The 21963-nt window shown below is 48.0% G+C and overlaps 1 protein-coding gene across 3 annotated transcripts in view; it reads left to right on the forward strand.

Annotated features, from left to right (window-relative positions):
- LOC137420627 (disintegrin and metalloproteinase domain-containing protein 9-like) overlaps positions 1-21963 on the forward strand; it is a 159521-nt gene that overhangs the window by 41109 nt on the left and 96449 nt on the right. Inside the window, exons 1-3 of one of the 3 annotated variants that reach the window (XM_068105845.2) lie at positions 625-1555; positions 7060-7125; positions 7942-8016. In XM_068105845.2, coding sequence (XP_067961946.2) covers positions 1454-1555; positions 7060-7125; positions 7942-8016 — 243 coding nt within the window. In that variant the 5' untranslated portion in view covers positions 625-1453. Of the gene's footprint in view, positions 1-624; positions 1556-2564; positions 2986-7059; positions 7126-7941; positions 8017-21963 lie in introns of those variants that run through there. The other 2 variants (XM_078772477.1, XM_068105842.2) reach the window with 2 other exon arrangements.

Here is a 21963-nt window from a genome sequence, read left to right on the forward strand (position 1 = left end):
CCGATTGAATAGCGGTGGCGCGATCCGGCCAAAGTTTGGGCAAATCGGGTATTAGTCGGGGAATAACTGTTCGGTCGCGGTAATACCAACCACTCGGTAAATAACATCTTTAACCGCGTCCGCAACAATATGGAGTATGGAATGGATGGTATGGAGTGAGTATGGTGGAAACTGTGGAGTGGAGTGGATGGTGCGAAGGTGTGAATGTGGGGAGGATGGACCCCATCACGAATACCCGGGGAGGGTAGTGTAAGTGTTAGGTAGAGGGTATAGGTAAATTGTGGTTGGATATTGGCATCTGTGGTGCATGGTGGAAGAATGATGGTTGGATGGGTGCATTAGTGTCGTGGAAATGGCTGGGCGTGTAGCCTGTTAGTGTGTGTAGTTGAATGGACACTCCGCCACTGTTAGGATGTCGGCCAGGTGAGGCCGCAGGTGGGCTCTGGGAGCCGGTAGAGTTGTTGTGGATGGGGCCCGAGGATCCGGAGGACGGACCCGGGTAGCCCAGTGCCAGAGAGGGCACCGAGTGGGGTAAGCGCCAAGGAGGGCCTTCCCCAGTTAGATAGGTTAGGGTGAGGACTGAGGAGCTAGGTAAGCTCGGGTGGCAACTACAGTGGTGGAGGTGTGCAGGTGGGTAGACCTGCTGGGAGAGCTACATGACTCAGCCCGGAAATTGTGCAAGGGCACCGGGAGATGAATCGGGGGAGTGAGACCCCAAATTGATAAGCACCACAGTTTGGTCAATGGGAATTGGTTTTTAGAACCCATAGTGTAAGTTGGCCAATGGATTGGCAGGGAAAGACCCCGGGTAGTGTAAAGTGTATTAAAGTCATTTGGAAGGTAGTTAGGATTGAGATCTCCTCGCACCATCTACATCCACTCACCTGAGGTGACGTACCTCCACACCATGCCAGGTTGTTTTTATTATTTTTATTGTGCAAATGTTTGGAATGTGAGACGCATCATGACGTGGGTGTGACATTGTGCTTTGTGTTCCATCTCTTCCTCCTTATGAGGATTGATGATGAATTGGGTGATGGCAAATTTTGGATTAGTGGGAGTGAAGACGAATTTGGTATAGGGGAAATATGGGGAAGACGAGACATTAGTGACGAATTTGTAAATGTGTAGATTGTTGTAAATATGGGGTAAGGGCAAGGGTAGAGTAGGTGACAGGGGGGGTGATGTACGGTAGGGACGAGCTTTTCTCCGCTCCGTCTCCAGACGCACCTCACCTTGCATTGCCTTTATTGATGTGTACCCTTGTGACCTTACCCCTCACTCACCTGTCTTCTTCCCCCCCCCCCCTTGTCTCCCACCCGAGGACTGTGCGCCACTGGGCGCCGAGGGGAGCGTGCGGGAGTCCGCCATTGTGCGCCCGAACTCTCGCAACCACAGCTGTCTGCATCGATGCACCACGTATGGACCACATGTCTGTGGCTGAGCACCACTTATGGACCCCATGGGTTGGGGCGTGGCCCCTCTGCTGGAACCGGCCATGAAGGCCCGAGATCTTGCTGGCGGACCTTGGTCACAGGGCACCGATGCCACACAGGTGAACCACAATAGTCGGCCCTGTGGGCCATAAATAAAAAATGGACGCATTGTGTGCCTTTTTATGTCCAAATAGGCCGCCAGTAAGAAAATGAAGAAAGACAACATCTGGAAAAACGACACTAGCCAGCAGAGGGAGCCGAAGAGCAAGAGACCACCAGCAGGGTTTGTTTGGTTATTTTTATTCATGAACTGTGATGACTGTGCACCAAAGGGTGCTTTGTGGTGCTTGATGGTGCTTGATGGTGTTTTGGTGCTTTCTGGTGCGTCGATGCAGGGCAGACTGTCTCCCCCCCCCCCCCCCAAAAGAACAATCACAGGTCCTGGGTTGCGTTTTGTAAATAAAATAGCGTCAACTGTAAATAATGCTCCCCCATCGTTCATGTTTTAGTTTGAAAACCATTCCGAAATTTGGTTAGCTGTGGGTGTGAAACTGTTAGGTAGGGTGCAATGCAGCAGGGGGACATACTTATTTGTGTTTTAAAACGGTGACACTCAGGGTCAGGTTAAATGTAGAGGGAACTACACCTACGTGCCACACTAAAAGTAAAAGTAATAGGCCCGGGACATGCCTAAGAGGAGGAGGGTGCAGTGTTGTGGATATGAGAATTGTGTTTTTTTATTGTGTAATGAATTGTAAAGACCACCCTCCTGCCTCCATTCTGTGTATAAAGGTCAAAGGGCGTCCCTTAGTTAGGTCATATACAATCACGTAGCCAAATCATAGATTTCCTCCTTGTTGGTAGTTATTTCCTTATTCTGTGTATTAGGTTAAGGCTTTGTCTTCCATTGATTAATACTCCATTGCACCGAATTCAAATAGATAGATCCCCTTTTTCAAATTCCCCCAAAGCCTTTACTACCAACTGCATTTGCCTCCATTGAGCATGCGGTCGGCTCGGAGAAGAAAGGCGTGTCTCCACCTCATCATAGAGGGGAGGAGTGAGCCAGCCCTTGCCGACCAACCCAGAACGAGGGGTTTGGCTTTGAGAGGGCGTGGGGAGAACCATCGAGTAGGTTCACGAAGGTTGAAGGGCGTGGCCTATATAACCCGCACCACGATGCCCCCACTAAGAGATGCACGGGAGACGCACGAGAGACGCGGGAGAGCAAGAGTTGAGAGAGAATCCTGAGAGCAAGCAGGAGCAGTACCACGCAGCTTTGACTCCACCAGGCAGCTTTGACTCCACCAGGCAGCGTTGGCTCCACCAGGCAGCTCCGACCCGTTACCCCGCGGGAACCAGGATCGGTGGCATCGGTGGCCGTCGAGGTCCAGCCCGACGTCCCGTGCGGGGTCAAGCTCCAGCCAGCCTGCCAGGGTTTTCCCGCCACGACGCGAGTCGACTCCTGGAGTCGGACCTCGACGCCGACCGTCTGCCTGGGCCTTCTCATCCCTTCTTCCAGTCATTCCTGCCTGCCATTCCCGGTCGTGTAAGTCTATTTGTCTGTCCCGTTTGTTGTCCTGGGGAATAATATAAGACTGCTTCAGGCTGCCCTGTGTCTTCTTCTTCTTCTTCGTTGTATATTACTTTTGTTTCCTCTTCTTCTTTGGTTTTGTACATAATTAATAAATTACACCTGGTCCTTCTTATTCTTTGGTTTCATTCTCCCCCAATCGCTTTAGTCCTTTCTTTCGATTGAATACCTGTGGCACGATTTGGCCAACGCTTTATAATCGGGTTTAGTCTCTTGATAATGGCCCGAGTCGCAGCTCGCTTCGCTCGGCGCAATCCAATCACGCTGCGGCCCAGGTGGGAGTATTTTCTCTTACGGCCGGTGGTAGTACTTAGGTATTAAGACAAATTGGGTTTACAACCCTACTTACCATCGACCGGGAGTGATGTCATACCCCCAGGACCGGTCGGACGGCCAGCTTAACAGGACAAGGGGATTAACCCCCCCCCCCCCTTGCTAACGGGAGTGCCGTCCCCCGGATCCGTAACAATATATATATATTATTTTTTTTTTCTTTAACGTATGCATGTAATATGTATATATTTGTAATATGTGGCTAACCTCCGCTCTAGCAGGGAAAAATGGCCTTAAAACGATCATTCATTCATTCATTCATATGGATGTAATACGTACAATAATATGTAGGCACAAACTTCTCCATAAGCCCTAATCATTTTGGTTAAAAGTTTTATTCTTATTTTACTGCAACAGTAAAACTTTACCCAGTGTGTACCCTGGTCAGAATAGGTACACCGTATCCCTGCATGTCGTAAGAGGCGACTAAGAGGGTTGGCGTCAGGAAGGGCATCCGGCCATAAAAACATTGCCTCAAAAAGAGAACCATGACAATTACAACTACATATGGGCAGGGTGCAGCCCGAAGTGGAGATCGGTTTCTGAGGTTTGGGACATGGAATGTCGGGACAATGACAGGGAGATCAGGAGAAGTGGTGGAAGTATTGGTCAGAAGAAGAGTGGACATATGTTGTGTGCAAGAGATGAGATGGAAGGGAAGTGGTGTGAGAATGGTGAAGGGTAGGCAGGGACAGAAATACAAGTTTGTGTGGCAAGGGTGCCCGGAGGGCGTGAATGGTGTTGGTGTCCTGTTTTCTGAGGAGTTTGTAGACAGTGTGGTGAGTGTGACTAGAGTGAGTGATAGGTTGATGGTGAAAATGATGATTGGAAAGCTCTTGGTGAACGTCATCTCGGGATATGCTCCGCAGGTTGGTCGAAGCGATGAAGAGAAGGACAAGTTCTGGTGTGCGAAAGAAAAGCTGATGGAAAACGTGAAAGATGAGGAAGTTGTTGTGGTGGGAGGAGACCTGAATGGACATGTGGGAAGGAGTATGGATGGTTTTGAGGGAGTTCATGGGGGTTACGGATATGGTGTGAGAAATGGAGAAGGCGAAAGGATTTTGGAGTTTGCTGATGGAGCTGATTTGTTGATTTGTAATACTCAGTTCCAGAAAGAGGATAATAAGCTTGTTACATACACGTCAGGTGGGTCGACGACAACCGTTGACGACCTGATGGTGCGTAGGCGAGATAGGGGGCACCTTCAGGACACAAAGGTGATCCTTTGTGGTGAAACACAAAGGTGAAAAGGTGAAACAGGAGGACGCTGTTTCACAGCACCACTTGGTTGTCTGCGACATAAGGGTGAAAGGTGCGAGGAGAGCTCGGCGGGTGAAGTACCAACCAAGAATGAAGGTGTGGAGGTTGAAAGAGGTGACAGTAAGGGAGGCATTAAAAGAGAGGCTGAGTAGGGTAGAGGATGATGTGGTTGAGCTTGAAAGTGGTTGGATGTCAATGAAAGCTAGTCTGTTGGGAGCCATTGGTGAGGTATGTGGATGGACAAAAGGACCACCGAGGCACTCGGAAACATGGTGGTGGGATGATGAAGTTGGAAAGAGGATTGACGAGAAGAGGAAGAAGTTCAAGGGGTGGCAGAAGGCGAAGGGTACGGGAGCAGAAACAGCAGAGCATGAAAGTTATAAGGCAGCCAGGAAGGCTGCAAAGAAAGAGGTAGCAAAGGCGCAGGAGGCATGTAGGAAAATGTTCGGAGAAGGCTTGGATTTGGAAGAGGGTCAGAAAGCAGTATTCAGGATTGCAAAGCACATAGCGAAAGAGAGGTGTGATGTGATGGGGGTGAGTTGCTTGAAGGATGAAGTGGGACAAATCGTTGTGGACCCAGATGGAATTAAAGGAAGATGGAAAAGATATATGGAAATGCTGTTGAATACAGAGAATGAATGGGATGGCAACATAGAGAGTAACCCAGTTTTAGGACCGGCAGAGAAGATAACTGAGAAGGAAGTTGAGGAAGCGATAAAAGCAATGAAGAGTGGAAAAGCGGGAGGGTCGACGGGAGTTGTGGGAGATATGTTGAAGGCAGCAGGAAGTTGGGGTGTGAAGAGAATGGCAGGGATCTGTAATCTGGTGGTGAAAGAAGGCCGCATTCCAGTGGTTTGGGAACTGAGTACCCTCGTCCCTCTATACAAGGGGAAAGGTGACCCTCTGGAGTGTGGCTCGTACCGAGCGATAAAGTTATTGGAGCATGGAATGAAGGTATTGGAAAGGGTGTTGGAGAGGAGGATAAGGAAGAAAGTGAATATCGACGAAATGCAGTTTGGATTTATGCCAGGAAGAGGACCGACAGATGTGCTTTTCATTGTGAGGCAGTTGCAGGAGAAGTACATGGAGAAGAGGAAGAAGCTGTTTTTTGGGTTTGTTGATCTGGAGAAAGCATTCGATAGGGTTCCACGCAAAGTATTGACATGGGCATTGAGGAAGTTAGGAGTGGAGGAATGGTTGATCAGAGTCGTGATGGCAATGTACAAAAGAGCGCGCACAGCTGTAAGGACGAAGGACGGGAACAGTGGTGAGTTTGAGGTGAAGGTGGGAGTGCATCAGGGGTCGGTACTAAGTCCACTACTATTTGTAGCTGTGATGGAGGTGCTGGCTCAGAACGTAAAGGAGGGTTTGCCGTGGGAGTTGTTGTATGCAGATGATCTGGTGTTGATTGCGGAAAGTATGGATGGACTGAAGGAAAAGATGAACAAGTGGAAGGAATGTTTGGAGACAAAAGGTCTGAAGGTGAATATCGGAAAGACGAAGGTGATGGCAAGTGGTAAAGCATGTGGTGAGGTGGAAAGAACTGGGAAGTGGCCGTGTGCTGTGTGCAGGAAGGGTGTCGGAGTGAACTCCATTCAATGTACAATGTGCGCTGATTGGGTTCATCAAAAATTTAGTGGTCTGAGAGGGTCATTTACCAGTGTGGCAGCTACATTCAAATGTAAGGTGTGCACAGAGGGAGCTGCAGATGGAGGAAATGTTGAGTTGGATCTTGGAGACGGCATGAAGCTGGAAGGTGTGAAAACATTTTGCTACCTCGGAGACATGCTGAATGGAGAAGGTGGATCAGACTCGGCAACGGTTGCTCGAGTGAGATGTGCATGGAAGAAGTTTCGGGAACTGAGTGGCGTGCTGATGAGGAGGAGAGTGTCGCTGAAGCTGAAGGGAAAGGTGTATGCTGCATGTGTGAGAAGTGTTATGATTTATGGGAGCGAGACATGGGTAATGAACGTAGAGCAGCAACGAAGGCTGGAAAGGGTGGAAATGCGAATGGTTCGATGGATGTGCGGAGTATCGTTGAGAGAGAGGAAGACAAATGATGAATTGCGAAAGATGATGGGAATATTGCCTGTGATTGATGCTGTGAAGAGGAACAGGTTGAGATGGTTTGGTCATGTGTTGAGGAAGGATGAAAGTGACTGTTGAGAAGAGTGATGGAAATTAATGTTGAAGGAAGTAGAGGACGGGGAAGACCGAGAAAGACTTGGCTGAAGATGGTGGAAGAAGAAATGTGGGCAAGGGGGTTAACAAGGAGAGATGCAGAAAATAGGGCAAAATGGAGAAGATTGTCATGGGGACCGCAAGGCTAACCCCCGCTCTAGCAGGGAAAATGGCCTTAAAATGCATGTTGTGTTGTTGTTGTTACTGCAACACTTGCTGAAGGTAAATTTTGTGTTCTTTTGTGGGTATGTGCAGAGAAAAAGAGCTCTACTGGTTGACACTCGATACATTGAACTCCTCCTGGTAGTTGAAAACAAAAAGGTCAGTTGCTGTGAATTTTTGTTTGTTGGATTACATCACTATCTTAAGGTAACTGTAGCTACATTTACAAACAAAGGATGAATGATGCATTTCCATCCTACATTTCATGTGTGGGCGATTTAACTCCATGATTACCCTCCATCAAAGTAAAACGTAAGGGCTGGCAGGATGGCCTAGCCCTAGACTCGAGGTAAGCACACCTGCCTCAAAATTGTCTAGCCTGGGTTTGAATGGCGACCAAACTATAAACTGTCATCCTGGTGTTTCACAGGCACGGTGATTCATCAATGTGTGTGTCGTCCCTTGGATGGACGTTAAACTGGGCGTCCGTCCCGTCTGCCAGAATTAGTTGTACGTGTCCGTGAAGAGTAGGCAAGCCATCGCCAGTACCCTCAACAAATTCCAAAATCCTGCCCTAACCAGCAGGGGGCACTGCATCAGCAGCATGGCCACGCCCACAGCCAATGATGCTACCCCGCATCATACTAACGAAGAAAAATGTAACATGTAATATGTATGACTTGAGTTCCGAGAGAATGGTTTTCTTCCTTTTTTGCCACATCCTGACACCAAAAGTCCAACTTTTTGTATTCTAAATACTCATTTTTTATGGGATGCTCATTTACCACATCTTACTTTATCCTCATCAATTATTTCACATCACCGAGTCTCAAAATGGTGTTTTCTTGTCATAAGGTACACCTGCACACATTTCTGAGGATCAAATACACTTGTGTATTTGAGCTGGAGTCCACTTTTGTTCTTCCTGCATTGAGGTTGTGTTCACATTCTTTGTTGTTTTTTGTGCTTTTGCAGTTTGTGCAGTTTTATCAAAAAGATCACCAAAAATTGATTGCTGCATTAGCAGAACTCACAAACACAATGGATGCGGTAAGTCTCTTTTTGTGAGTGGGATTACTCTGTCATTCAATAAGTGGAATGAATTATTTAATTGTTCCTCTTATACAATTGTTTGGCAAAAATCATAAGGAAAGTGGAAAATAATTAGAGGAAGTATATTTAGGAGGCTCGATGCAGGCTCTTCCCTCAGCACACTGCCTTGTTTGAGTGTTTGCCTCTGATATTGCCCTTTGGAGGTCACAAGGGGTGCAAATGCAAAAGCAGACATATCCATAGCTCTCCCTAACCATGGCTTACAATGAGAATATTCCATACAAAATATATATTACTCGTATATACTTCCGACATTATAAAGAAGACTTTTCAGCAACATACATGGTTGTTGAAGATTCGCACAACACAAATGTCATTGGGCCAAAGGGAAGATAAAAAAAAACTGATGCACAAAGGCAACCGTGGCATGAAACGTGAGGATCTTTCTGTGAGTCATCAGCACATGGTGGATAATGTGATAATGTCAGGGATGGAACTGAGACAGGTAAAGTTCAGCTTCATCCTATAATTAAAATATGACAGGATAAGGCCCTATGGACATCCCACACAGTGTTGGTGTTAAATTCAAGCAGCATGTAAATGGCAGGGTGAAGGGTCATTGGTGGAATATCCTTGAGTTGTGCGCCCTCACCTCTGACCTGTATAACCTGGGTTTGAATTTTGACCCAACTATAAACGTTTGAAAGACAACGACTATAAACGTTTATCCCTGGTGTTGGGCTAGCGGCTAGGGTGCCGGCATGGGATTCCTAGGATCCTGGGTTCGAATCCCGGTCGATCGCTGAATTAACGCCAGGGGGGTTGACTCAGCCTGTTTCATCCTTCCGAGGTCGGCTAATTGAGTACCAGTTCACTGGTAATTCCCTGCTTGTCGTAAAAGGCGACAAAAAGGGTTGGCGGCAGGAAGGGCATCCGGCCGTAAAACATTGCTTCAAAAAGGGGACCAAAAAACAACAACAACCACGGTCCCCGAAAAAGGCCAACCCCCGCTTTGCGGGGAAAAATGGCCTCTAAAGGTGGTTTTTTTAATATATAAACGGTCAGCCTGGTGTTTCGCAAACAGGGAACTACATCAGTGAGTATCCTCTCCTTTGGATGGAGGTTTAACGAGACTCAGTGGTGTAATGGTTAGAGGTTCCGCTCCGAGTCTGGGAGGTCAGCAGTTTAAGCTCTGGTCGAGTCATACCAAAGACTTTTAAAATGGTACGTGCTGCTTCCTTGCTTGATGCTCAGCTGGCTCAGATAGAGCACAGGCAATCCTCATAGGTTGGCATCCATGGGGAGGAGGAAATTCCTCCTTAGGAAATGGCACGCTGAGTGCGGTGACAATGGCGGTGCCATTGTGACGTCGCTGGTACCCAGAGTACCCTGGGAAGTGACGACACTTCCCCCAAGCTCAGTGGCTACAGTCGTGTGTTATGTCACGTATGTTCATCTATATGTCCATGTGTGTGTGGCACCTCCACTAGAATCCTTAAATCATGCAAAGAAAAAACGGCCAAAAAACCTAAGGTCTCCTCTTCTCGAAGAGTAATTGCGAGTTATCACCGACACCCTGAACAAATTACAAATTCCGGCCTTTTCTAATCTTTTTTTTTTTTATGTAGAAGGCTCCAGACACAGACTATGGCATCCTCGTCGAGGCCAGGCCTAAATAAAAGAGCTGCATTGATAGAAAAGTAAAGAAGGAAAGAATAGTCGAAGAGTTTTTGAGAAAGCAGAGAATCTGCTTTTTGAAAAGGGGAAGATCATAAGTGTTTGGAAAGACATGTGAAGGTAAAGAGTTCCAGAGTTTGGCAGTGGAGGGGAAGAAACAAACATCATAACGACCCACCCTTGAGTTGCCAATGGCCACACAATAATCATGAGATGTAGTGGCTTGTTGAGTATTCCGTGGTCTCGATAATGGCAGAGGTAAACAAGCAGCACATTCTCAGGAGCAGAAACCGAAGTAATATCTGTAGAAAGGAGAAAGAGAGCCAACTTCGCAGTGTAATTTGAGCGGGTCAAGTTTTGAGGTCAGATTGGGAGAGTTGATAAGTCGAATCACTTTGAATTCAATTCTGTCCAGTAAGCATGTGGAACTAGAACCTCCCCAGATGTGAGAACAGTACTCTATACAAGGACGAATCAATCCTTTATAGAGTTGAAGCAACTGTTGAGCGGAGAAGAATCTTCGACATCTGAACAGGACTCCGTTTCTTCGAGGCAGATTTAGCTATTTGTGTAATGTGTGGATTCCAGTATAAATTTGATGTTAGGGTAATACCTAGTAGGTTTATTGTATGACATGGTGTAATTGTGGAACTTTCAAAGGAGATTGGAGAGTTGAGAGGAGTTTTAGAGAGATATGGGAAGAAATTGAGTTTTAGAAGCATTAAACATAACCTGGTTACATTTGCCCCACTCGGAAATCTTATCCAAATCCGAATTTAAAGAGGTGGTTGTAATAAAACGAGATGCAGATCGATTGAGGGAAGATGGGGCAGATGGGAAAAACATGGAGGAATGCAACGTTGAGTCATCAGCATATGAGTGCATTTGGTTATTTGTAGAAGAAAGAAGGTCATTGATAAAAAGAAGGAAGAGTGTTGGAGACAGAACAGAACCCTGAGGAACACCGCTGTTGATAGGGAAGGAGGGAGATGTTGAGCCATGGACAATTACAGGGAAAGAGCAGTCGGAGAAATGCTCGATATGAGAGAGCAGATTGAAGAAGGAAAGCCGAAAGAGGGGCACTCATTCAGTGGCACAGTCCCGCTCCTAGAAATAATGGCACAGTCCCGCTCCTAGAAATAATGGCACAGTCCCGCTCCTATAAATAATGGCACAGTCCCGCTCCTAGAAATAATGGCACAGTCCCGCTCCTAGAAATAATGGCACAGTCCCGCTCCTAGAAATAATGGCACAGTCCCGCTCCTAGAAATAATGGCACAGTCCCGCTCCTGGAAATAATGGCACAGTCCCGCTCCTAGAAATAATGGCACAGTCCCGCTCCTAGAAATAATGGCACAGTCCCGCTCCTGGAAATAATGGCAGAGTCCCGCTCCTAGAAATAATGGCACAGTCCCGCTCCTAGAAATAATGGCAGAGTCCCGCTCCTAGAAATAATGGCACAGTCCCGCTCCTAGAAATAATGGCACAGTCCCGCTCCTAGAAATAATGGCACAGTTCCGCTCCTGGAAATAATGGCACAGTCCCGCTCCTAGAAATAATGGCACAGTCCCGCTCCTGGAAATAATGGCACAGTCCCGCTCCTAGAAATAATGGCACAGTCCCGCTCCTAGAAATAATGGCACAGTCCCGCTCCTAGAAATAATGGCACAGTCCCGCTCCTAGAAATAATGGCACAGTCCCGCTCCTAGAAATAATGGCACAGTCTCGCTCCTAGAAATAATGGCACAGTCCCGCTCCTATAAATAATGGCACAGTCCCGCTCCTAGAAATAATGGCACAGTCCCGCTCCTAGAAATAATGGCACAGTCCCGCTCCTAGAAATAATGGCACAGTTCCGCTCCTGGAAATAATGGCACAGTCCCGCTCCTAGAAATAATGGCACAGTCCCGCTCCTAGAAATAATGGCACAGTTCCGCTCCTGGAAATAATGGCACAGTCCCGCTCCTAGAAATAATGGCACAGTCCCGCTCCTAGAAATAATAGCACAGTCCCGCTCCTAGAAATAATGGCACAGTCCCGCTCCTAGAAATAATGGCACAGTCCCGCTCCTAGAAATAATGGCACAGTCCCGCTCCTAGAAATAATGGCACAGTCCCGCTCCTAGAAATAATGGCACAGTCCCGCTCCTGGAAATAATGGCACAGTCCCGCTCCTGGAAATAATGGCACAGTCCCGCTCCTGGAAATAATGGCACAGTCCCGCTCCTGGAAATAATGGCACAGTCCTGCTCCTGGAAATAATGGCACAGTCCCGCTCCTAGAAATAATGGCACAGTCCCGCTCCTGGAAATAATGGCACAATCCCGCTCCTGGAAATAATGGCACAGTCCCGCTCCTGGAAATAATGGCACAGTTCCGCTCCTGGAAATAATGGCACAGTCCCGCGTAGCTTGTGCTAATCATGGAAAAAAAGATTGGTAGGATGAACTGGCATAAGTACAGGAGAAAACCTGAGCCAATCATCACCGGGGAGTGCGTCACTGCTCTAATCTATGAGAACAACATCCTTCAGCACAAAATGATGCAATCTGCATCTCTTTTTTATCTCTACAAATTCGAAGGTCATGGAAGAGTAAAGTGACAGAGAGTATGAACTGACAATAGGGAAGTTGAGCAACTCTTGTACATAATGAGCAAGTGAATGAACAAACAGGATTTGAGAGGTGGAGAAGCAGCCAAGGAAACACTTCAACCTGAAAGTAAGAGGGTTGCATTTGGAAGGATTAATGGGAGTAATAAAGAAGTTTGGAAAGACAGGACATGGAGGTGCACCACCTGCTTGAGTGTACCTGGAGGGAAGAGTGGGACTGAACAGCCTCAGGAAGGTGGTTGCACAAACAGGAGAAAGAAGGAACAAAAGAGCAAGCCTGGATTTTTAGAGTTTAACCAGGAGTGAGTTACTAAAAGAACGCACACCTTCGGAAGTTATCGTGGAAGGTTGGAGAACTCAAAAAAACAAAAAAAATAAGACATTACCTTCTCTGTGCTCATTCGTTTATTCATTCTTATTCGTTCGTTCGTTCTTCGACCACGTGTTTCTCCCCCATTTCCCCAGATAGATTGTCAAATTTCAACTCGTTATTTTATCGTCCATGTGATATTGTTTGATTATAGTTAGTTTTGGTTTGAATTTCCTGTAACTCGTAATTAATTAATCGTGTTCTGCTCCTCGTGTGTGGCCTTGTAGTTGTACCCCCGTCGGTGTTTTGTTAACTTAAGCGTGTTTTGCTTGGCTCTTAGTTTTTTCCCTTCTACCCCGAACATAATACTCTGTCTAACGTTCTAAATCCCCACCCCCCCCCCCCCCCAAAAAAAACAAACAAACAAAAAAACAAAACAAAAAAACAAAACATTTATTTACCTTTCTCCACGTGTACTGTTGTCTCATCCTGTATTTTCTGTCCAGGTGTGCTGTTTGCCCCGCCCCCATTATCTCCTTGCCATCCACCGTTTGCCCTGTTCACGTGACTCGTGGTGGTCCCTCTCGGCTCTCCCCCCGTTGGTATTTTGTGCATAGAAGATTGTTCACAGTTCTGTTTAAATATTATTTAAATATGTTTAACCTTTCCCCTTCTGTGTTTATTTCAGTGGTAAATTACAACACGCTGTTTTTCTTCCTATTTAAAAGGCTTTTCTCAATTTCCTCTCCAACGCATTCCACTTTAAAAAAAAGAAATTCAATATCTTATACGTCTCCCTCATTACATGGTCTAAATTCACATTCATTCCATCCCTCCTCCATCGTTCTAAATCGGATTGCTAACTTGAAAATCACAACAAACCCAATTTGTTATCAATGTTCGTCTTTCATTAATCATCCACTTTCTAAACTCCCCTCTTGCCCCTCCCATCCAAATCCCCCCCCTTGCACCTCCCATCCAAATCCCCCCCCTTGCACCTACACTCCTAAACTCCCCCCTTGCCCCTCCACTCCTGAACTCCCCCCTTGCCCTTCCCCTCCTAAACTCCCCCCTTGCCCCTCCCCTCCAAATCCCCCCCCTTGCCCCTACACTCCTAAACTCCCCCCTTGTCCCTCCACTTCTAAACTTCCCCCTTGCCCTTTCCCTCCAAAACTCCCCCCTTGCGCCTCCCCTCCTAAACTCCCCCCTCACTCCTCCTCTTCAAAACTCCCCCCTAACCCCTCCCATTCAATTCTCCCCCCATACCATTCCTCTCCAATTCTCCCTCCTCCCCCCTCCTCCTCCAAGCTGCCTCCTCCCCACTTCGTCTCCCTTCTATCTCATACCTCCACCCCCCCCAAACCTTCTACTTTCCTCTGCCCCCCCTCAAACAACCCCTCACTGTGCCTCATCCCTTCACCATCAAACCTTTCATCCTCCTCAAACAACCCCTCACTGTGCCTCATCCCTTCACCATCAAACCTTTCATCCTCCTCATCCTTCCCTTTCTTGGAACTCTTCTGCAATATCTGACACACTATCAACTGCTCTCCCTACCTCCCCCTCTCATCCTTCATCTTACCCTACTCCTCCCCTCCCCTGTCCTGTACCTGATGCTCCCCCTCTCTCTTCATTAACGGTATGGACCTCAAACATCCGGGGCCTTCGCTCAAACCTGACTGATCTCTCCATACAGGTTGCTTCTGACAATCCAGACTTGATCTGCTTAACAGAGACTTTCCTCCCTCAAGATGTCTCTGATTCCTTAATATCTCTTCCTGGTTACTCCCTCCTCCGGTATGATAGACCTGAGCCTCGGCCTGGTGGTGGGGTGGCTATCTTTATCAAAAACTCTCTTCCTCACTCTCCTTGCACTGCCCTCTTTCCTCCTCACCCCCAGGAGTACCTCTGGCTACGGCTCCCTCTCCGCTCCCACCTTTTGTTCATATGTGTTCTGTACCGTCCCCCAAACAGTGATGACTCCATCTACATTTCACTGTCTGACAACATGGACCAACTTCTATCCACTCATCCCAACTCTCTCTTCCTCATATGTGGTGACTTCAACTGTCATCATGCCACCTGGTTGGGTGTGGGTTCCTCTCTCACCAGTCATGGCACCTCAGCAAAGGACTTCTGTGACTCACTGGGATTGACACAATCTGTCAATTTCCCGACCCGGATCTCAGCCAATGGAGTATCTTCTCTTCTAGACTTGGTTATGACAAACTTCCCTGCTAATGTCTGCTGCTCTTCTTCTGCTCCAATCGGTTCTTCTGATCATGTGCTTGTCAAAGTGGACATCTCTCTGGCCATTCTCAGAGAGCCTCCTCAGCGTCGACGAGTCTGGCATTTCACTCAGGCCGACTGGGACGGTCTTCAAGCAGCCATCAATCGTCTGGATTGGTCTCCCATCTCCACTGCCTCTGACATCAATTCTTCCTGGGAATTCTTCCAAAGCAAACTGATCTCTCTCATGCACAGATTTATCCCATCTCGCCTTCAGTTGTCTTACCCTTCCTCCCATCCATGGTACACTGAATCTTGTGGGGAGGCAGTTGCCCTGAAACAACTTGCCTTTGCCTCTTGGAAGGCTAAACCAACTGAAGGCAATCTCAGTTCCTTCCACCAAGCTCGGAACAAGTGTGTGTCTACCCTCAGGAGTGCCAGGAAGCACTATCTCTCCTCACTCAAGAATGAACTCTCAAACCTGTCTCCTTCCTCCAAATCCTGGTGGCGTCTGGTCAAATCCGTTTCTGGTGTTTGTTCCCCCTCCATCCCCTCCCTTACCTCAAATGGCCACACAGTTGACATCGCACATGACAAAGCCGAATGCCTCAACTCTGTGTTTGCCTCAAAATCCTTAGTCCCAAACCCATCTCTCTCTGTTTCCACCTTTCCCAGTCGAACCCAACTGCTCCTGAACTCTGTGTCCTTCTCTCCTGACAAGGTGGAGGAGTTTTTGTCAAACCTCGACTCTGATTCTGCAACTGGACCAGACGGCATCAGCCCACGGGTCCTAAAATCCTGCTCTGCCGCTCTATCTCACCCTCTCTCTGTTCTTTTCACCCTATCGTTTGCTCAAGGTCATCTGCCAGCATCCTGGAAATCAGCTAACATTACCGCTTTACACAAAAAAGGTGCAAAAACAGATCCTTGCAACTACAGACCAATCAGCCTGCTCCCAATTATCAGCAAAGTCATGGAATCCATCATTGCTTCGGATATGAAATCTTTCCTCTTCTCCAATGGCTTGATCTCTGATCATCAATTTGGTTTCAGACCAGGTCACTCTACTCTGGACATGCTGCTTCTGCTGTCTCAACAATGGATGGAGGTCCTCAATGCCAAACAGGAAATCAGAGCTGTCTCCCTTGACATATCACGTGCCTTTGATACGGTCTGGCACCCAGCTCTGCTCACCAAACTCTCCTCCTATGGTATCCATGGAAATCTCCATGCATGGCTTGCGGACTTCCTCTCTGGTCGTAGTCAACGTGTGGCCCTAAATGGATTTCTCTCATCTCCCCTTCCTGTTCAGGCTGGAGTTCCCCAAGGCAGTGTGCTGGGCCCTGTGCTTTTTCTGGTCTTTATCAATGATCTCTCCGACTCTCTGGAAAATCCTCTCTATCTCTTTGCTGATGACTCCACTCTCTGCCGCTCCATTCCTCTTCCCTCAGATCGGCAGTCTGCAGCCTCCTCACTCTCTGAAGACCTGGACAAAATCACAGACTGGTCAAACAAGTGGAACATGTCTTTCAATCCTGACAAATCTCACTCTCTTACTATGTCTCTCCGAAAAGATCGACTGGACAACCCTCCCATCTACTTTCTCAACAATCCTCTCCAAGAAGTTCTGTCGCTCAAGCTTTTGGGTCTCACTATCTGCCATGATCTTTCTTGGGAAAACCACATTTCCAAGCTGGCCTCCAAAGCCAGTCGCCGACTGGGCATCCTCCGTCGTGCGAAGTCCTTCCTCGGCACACCTGAGCTCCTCACCACATACAAGGCTTTCATCCGCAGCTCAATGGAATACTGTTCTCCCCTATGGGCTGGTGCTCCTGCCTCACACCTGGCCCGGCTTCACGCTGTTGAATCCAAAGCTTTCAAAATCATTGGAATCTCCCGCGATGAAGCTACCTCTGAGGGCCTTTCACTCACTCACCGCAGGCAGGTAGGTGGTCTTTCTGTCTTCTACCGACTCCTCTCCGGCCTTGCTCCCCCAGCTCTCTCTGTGCTCTGTCCCCCAAATATTCCTACAGGTCGCACAAGATCTGCCAGCAACCCTCTGATGGTTAAACTGCCGAAATCTCGGCTTTCTGCTCACCTTCACTCTTTCATTCCTCTTTTCTCCCGCCTCTGGAACAAACTCCCACACTCCCTTCAATCCCACTCCTCCCTCCAGGTCTTTAAAACAGCTGTTCGCCACCATCTCTTATCTTCCCCCATCCAAAACCTTGATCTTTTCTACCCCCACTAATTCACCCCAGATCCACCTTGTTTGAAATTCCAACTTCTTTCCTGGAAGTCCTGGCAGTGTCCATATGTTTATAACTCTCCCACCCCCCCCCCCCCCCCTTCACATGCCTCCCCCCCAAAGCCCTCTCCCTCCCACAGATCTCTCGATGTCTCCATGTCTCTCGGTCCCTGCTCTCAAATGTTGTGTTTGTGTCCTGCCCCCTCTCTCCCCATCTTGTCTACCGCTCCCGATGTTATTTGTTTTATGTGTCTGTTTGTCTTTCTGTGTGATTAATGTTCGCTCTTTCACGAGCCTCGATCTTGTATACAAAAAAAAAAAAAAAAAAAAAAAAAAAAAACTTCCAGAGCAGAGGGAGCTAAATGAGAGGAGAAGTAGTTTTTCAAAAACCCAGATTTTCAAAAGGTCTTATTGGATAACTGACTTCATTTTCCAGTGTGGCAATGTCCACTGTCCAGCCTCATCGAGCGGTACCGTACACAAGCAAATGGTGTCCATCACTCCCACTGCAATGTCTCCAGATGAATGCGAAACACAAGACGGCCGTAATGTTCCGAGTCGAGCAACTTATCACTGCATGAAATGACGACACCACTGAATAAGTGGGTCGATGCTCAGCTTGGCAAATCCTTTGAAAATCATTTACAGCATGAGATTGGCAGTTAACCTAGATTGATACCAATAAGTGGATTAATAAATAAATAAATTAAGTAAGTTACCTATGCTTTATCTGGGTAACCTTCGTTCTATGGTGCGTTCTATGGTCAAGCAAGTGGAACATGTCTTTCAATCCTGACAAATCTCACACTCTTACGACGTCTCTCCGAAAAGACCGACTGGAAAACCCTCCCATCCACTTTCTCAACAATCCTCTCCAAGAAGTTCTGTCGCTGAAGCTTTTGGGTCTCACTATCTGCCATGATCTTTCTTGGGAAAACCACATTTCCAAGCTGGCCTCCAAAGCCAGGCGCCGTCTGGGCATCCTCCGTCGTGCGAAGTCCTTCCTTGGCACACCTGAGCTCCTCACCACATACAAGGCTTTCATCCGCAGCTCAATGGAATACTGCTCCCCCCTCTGGGCCGGTGCTCCTGCCTCACACCTAGCTCGGCTTCACGCTGTTGAAACCAAAGCTTTCAGAATCATTGGAATCTCCCGCGATGAAGTTAACTCCGAGGGCCTTTCACTCACTCACCGCAGACAGGTAGGTGGTCTTTCTGTCTTCTACCGACTCCTCTCCGGCCTTGCTCCTCCAGCTCTCTCTGTGCTCTGTCCCCAAAATATTCCTACAGGTCGCACAAGATCTGCGTGCAACACTCTTATGGTTAAACTGCCAAAAGCAAGGCTCTCTGCTCACCTTCACTTCTTCATTCCTCTTTTCTCCCACCTCTGGAACAAACTCCCCCACTCCCTTCAATCCCTCTCCTCCCTCCAGGTCTTTAAAACAGCTGTTCACCACCATCTCTTATCTTCCCCCATCTAAAACCTTGATCTTTTCTACCCCCGCTAATTTTCACCCCATATACACTTTTTTGAAATTCCAACTTCTTTCCTGGAAGTCCTTGCAGTGTCCATATGTTTTATACCTCTCCCACCTCCCCCCCAAGCCTTCTCCCTCCCACAGCTCTCTTGATGTCCATGCTCTCAAATGTTGTCCTTGTGTCCGTCCTTCTCCATCTCTCCCCATCTTGTCTACCGCTCCCCTTATTTTGTGTTTTATGTGTCGGTTTGAATTTTTGTGTGATGAATGTTAGCTCTTTCACGAGCCTCGATCTTGTATACAAATCAACAACAACAACAACAACAAAATACCTCTTTTTGGAATCACATGTGACATCATTTATGGACAGGAAACAAATCATATCCACAAGTCATTTATTTGCAGAGATTAGAGTTATGGCCCATGGGCCTTTTTCTGGCCTTCTCCACCACCAAGCTCCACACTCTTCAGGCTAAATGGTTGAGTGGTTGCTTTGCTCTCGCTGGTGTTGGTTAATAACTCCCTTGACTGCTCAGTAGAAAGTTACACACCCTGCGATGGAGTGGCGACATCTCCAGGATTCATTTTAGCCTTGAATTGCGCTCATGAAATCCTGATTTGTTCTGGGCTCCCCCTGTACTCTCACAAGAGTATGAATGAGGTCAACCACCACCATCACCACCACCATTCGCACATTTGCCAGGTGTATGCTTTAAGTTTTCTCCACTTCGTAGGTGGTCATGGTTTTTTATGCCGGCCCTATATTGATTTTACCTTATTAACATTGATAATGATGTTGGTGAATGGTTTTGTGACGAATCTCCAAATAATTTAAGTCACTGATAAGTACAGTCACGTGAAAAAGTAAGTACACCCCATGTAAAGTTTTGACTTTTTCAACATATTTCAACATACAGCTATTTGATCTTCATTTCAACAATATTGATAGATAAAGGTGATATAATATAACAAATATCATGAAACATTTACATTTTGTAGTCCATTGTATAATTTAAATAAACATAAATGCAAATTTCGCATGTGGAAAAAGTAAGTACACCCCGACATTTATCACTACTTCAAATACCTAAAATTAGAATCAGGTGCACCAGCTCAGGTGCAAATGATTAGAACATCGTTGGAGAGGATCTTGGAGGAACCTGTCTTATTTAAACCTCAGACATTTAGTTTAGTTTGCTCTTTGTTGTTGAAGTGTGCGGCGTCACCATGCCGAGATCAAAAGAGCTCTCTGAGGCCTTCAGAAAGAAGGTTATAGATACCTACGAGTCTGGGAAGGGATTTAAAAAGATCTCGAAACAATTTGAAATCAATCATTCGACTGTCCGGAAGATCATCTACAAGTGGAGAAGATTCCAAACAACTGCCAACTTGTTCAGGCCAGGCCGCCCCAGCAACTTCAGCCCGAGAGCAGACCGCAAGATGCTGAAAGAAGTCTCTGAGAACCACAGAATGTCATCACGGGACCTACAGGTAGCTCTTGCCACTGTTGATGTCAAAGTGCACGAGTCTACCATTAGAAAGAGGCTGCACAAATTTGATCTACATGGGAGGTGTGTGTTGTGGAAAACCAATCAGGTCCACACAACTTTAGTCCAACTTGTGGTTTAATTCCATTTAGATCATGACATCATCCTGTAATGCAGGAAATGCAATAAGTATACGATGTGGCATCACATGGGACCATTCATAACATTCAATGCAAGCAAGCTGGATATTCTATGCTGGCGTACCGTTAGCGAGTCTACCAGATGTAACATGTCACAGGAGAAGTCTCGGAGCACCGTCCGCAGCAGCGGGTCTTATAGTCACGCCCCTAGCGGTGTCAACGAGCAGCGAGCATCACCCCCGGGTTCAGTACGAATACGATTTCACTACATTCACCCCCCCCCCCCCCCCCCCCCGTCAGAATGATACGGCGGTGCGGCTAGAAGCGAGCGAGCGTCAGCACGAACAGGGTACGGAACATCAGTCGACCCAACCGTATCGGGCCGGGCGGCGAATTTCTCTGCCAGCACGCGTCCGAAATTCCCCGGGTACGGCATCACGTATCCCTGTGTCCCCGGCGTCGGAGGCGCCATCAGGGTCGGGTGACGAAGGGGGTAACTCCAAGTCGTCGGGCCCAGGTAGACCCGGCGAGGGGAGAGTCGGTAGACTTTCGGCGATGGGAGCGTCGGGAGAGGCCATAGTCTCATAGATGGGTTCGGTCGGTCCGTCCGATTCCCTACTCAGGTCGGCGACCCCGCAAGGGGCAAGGTGACGGACGGAGACAGTAGTCTCACGGCCATCAGTCGTCATCACATGAGCATGCTCAGCATTAGCCTGGAGAATCTGCACTTTGTCCACTAGGGGGTCGTACTTGCTCGCGCGAACCGCCCATTTAAGGTAGGCCGGCCCGGGCCCAGCGAGCCAACTGGGCAAAGACCGTATACACCCCATGCTCCTGGGGTGGTGGAAAAGTCGCTCGTGGGGAGTTTGGTTGGTTGCCGTACACAGGAGAGCCCTGATCGAGTTCAACGCCGCAGGTAGCAACCAAGCCCATTTATCGAGGCCCCGGCCGAGGGTCCGGAGGTTGAGCATGACGGCCCTCCAGATAATCCCATTGAAGCGTTCGATCTGCCCATTAGCCTGGGGTCTGTACGGCGTGGTGTAACTAGAAGCAATGTTATTTTGGAGCAGATAGCCGCGCACCTCCTGAGACAAGAAGACCGCACCCCGGTCGGTATGGACATAGGCCGGGTACCCGAACATTGAGAACAAGTTCTGTAAGCATCGCATCACCGTGGCAGCAGTCATGTCCGCGCACGTATAAGCAAAGGGGAATCGCGAGTACTCATCGACGATAGTGAGCAGATAGCGAGAGCCGCTCGACACCGGCAATGGGCCCTTGAAATCCATCGCCAAGCGTTCCCACGGTCGCGTAGCCTTAACCAGAGTCCCCATGGGAGGGTTATAGAAACGCGGTTTGATTTCCGCACAGATAGCGCAGTCGCGACAGATACGGCGGATATCGTCAATCGAGAATGGGAGATTGCCACGCCGTACAAAATGAGCGAAACGCGTTACGCCGGGATGGCCCGCAGTGGCATGCAGCACCCGTAGGCCCTCCAAAGAGGTGATACCCGCGCATGTAGCCGGTCGTGATAAGGCATCGGCGGCCCGGTTATCCTTCCCCGGGCGATATTTGATGGTGTAACAGAAGTCGGCGAGTTCGATACGCCAGCGAGTGATTTTCTCATTCTTAATGCGCTGGGCGTGTAAGGTGTCGTACATGAACGCAACGCTTTGCTGGTCCGTGATGATTTGGAAGCACCGCCCGAGTAAGTACGGGCGCCATCGCCGAATAGACTCGACGATCGCATACGCTTCCTTTT

The sequence above is a fragment of the Myxine glutinosa genome, chromosome 2, assembly GCF_964187855.1.
Source record: "Myxine glutinosa chromosome 2, kmMyxGlut1.1, whole genome shotgun sequence".
Lineage (NCBI taxonomy): Eukaryota > Metazoa > Chordata > Myxini > Myxiniformes > Myxinidae > Myxine > Myxine glutinosa.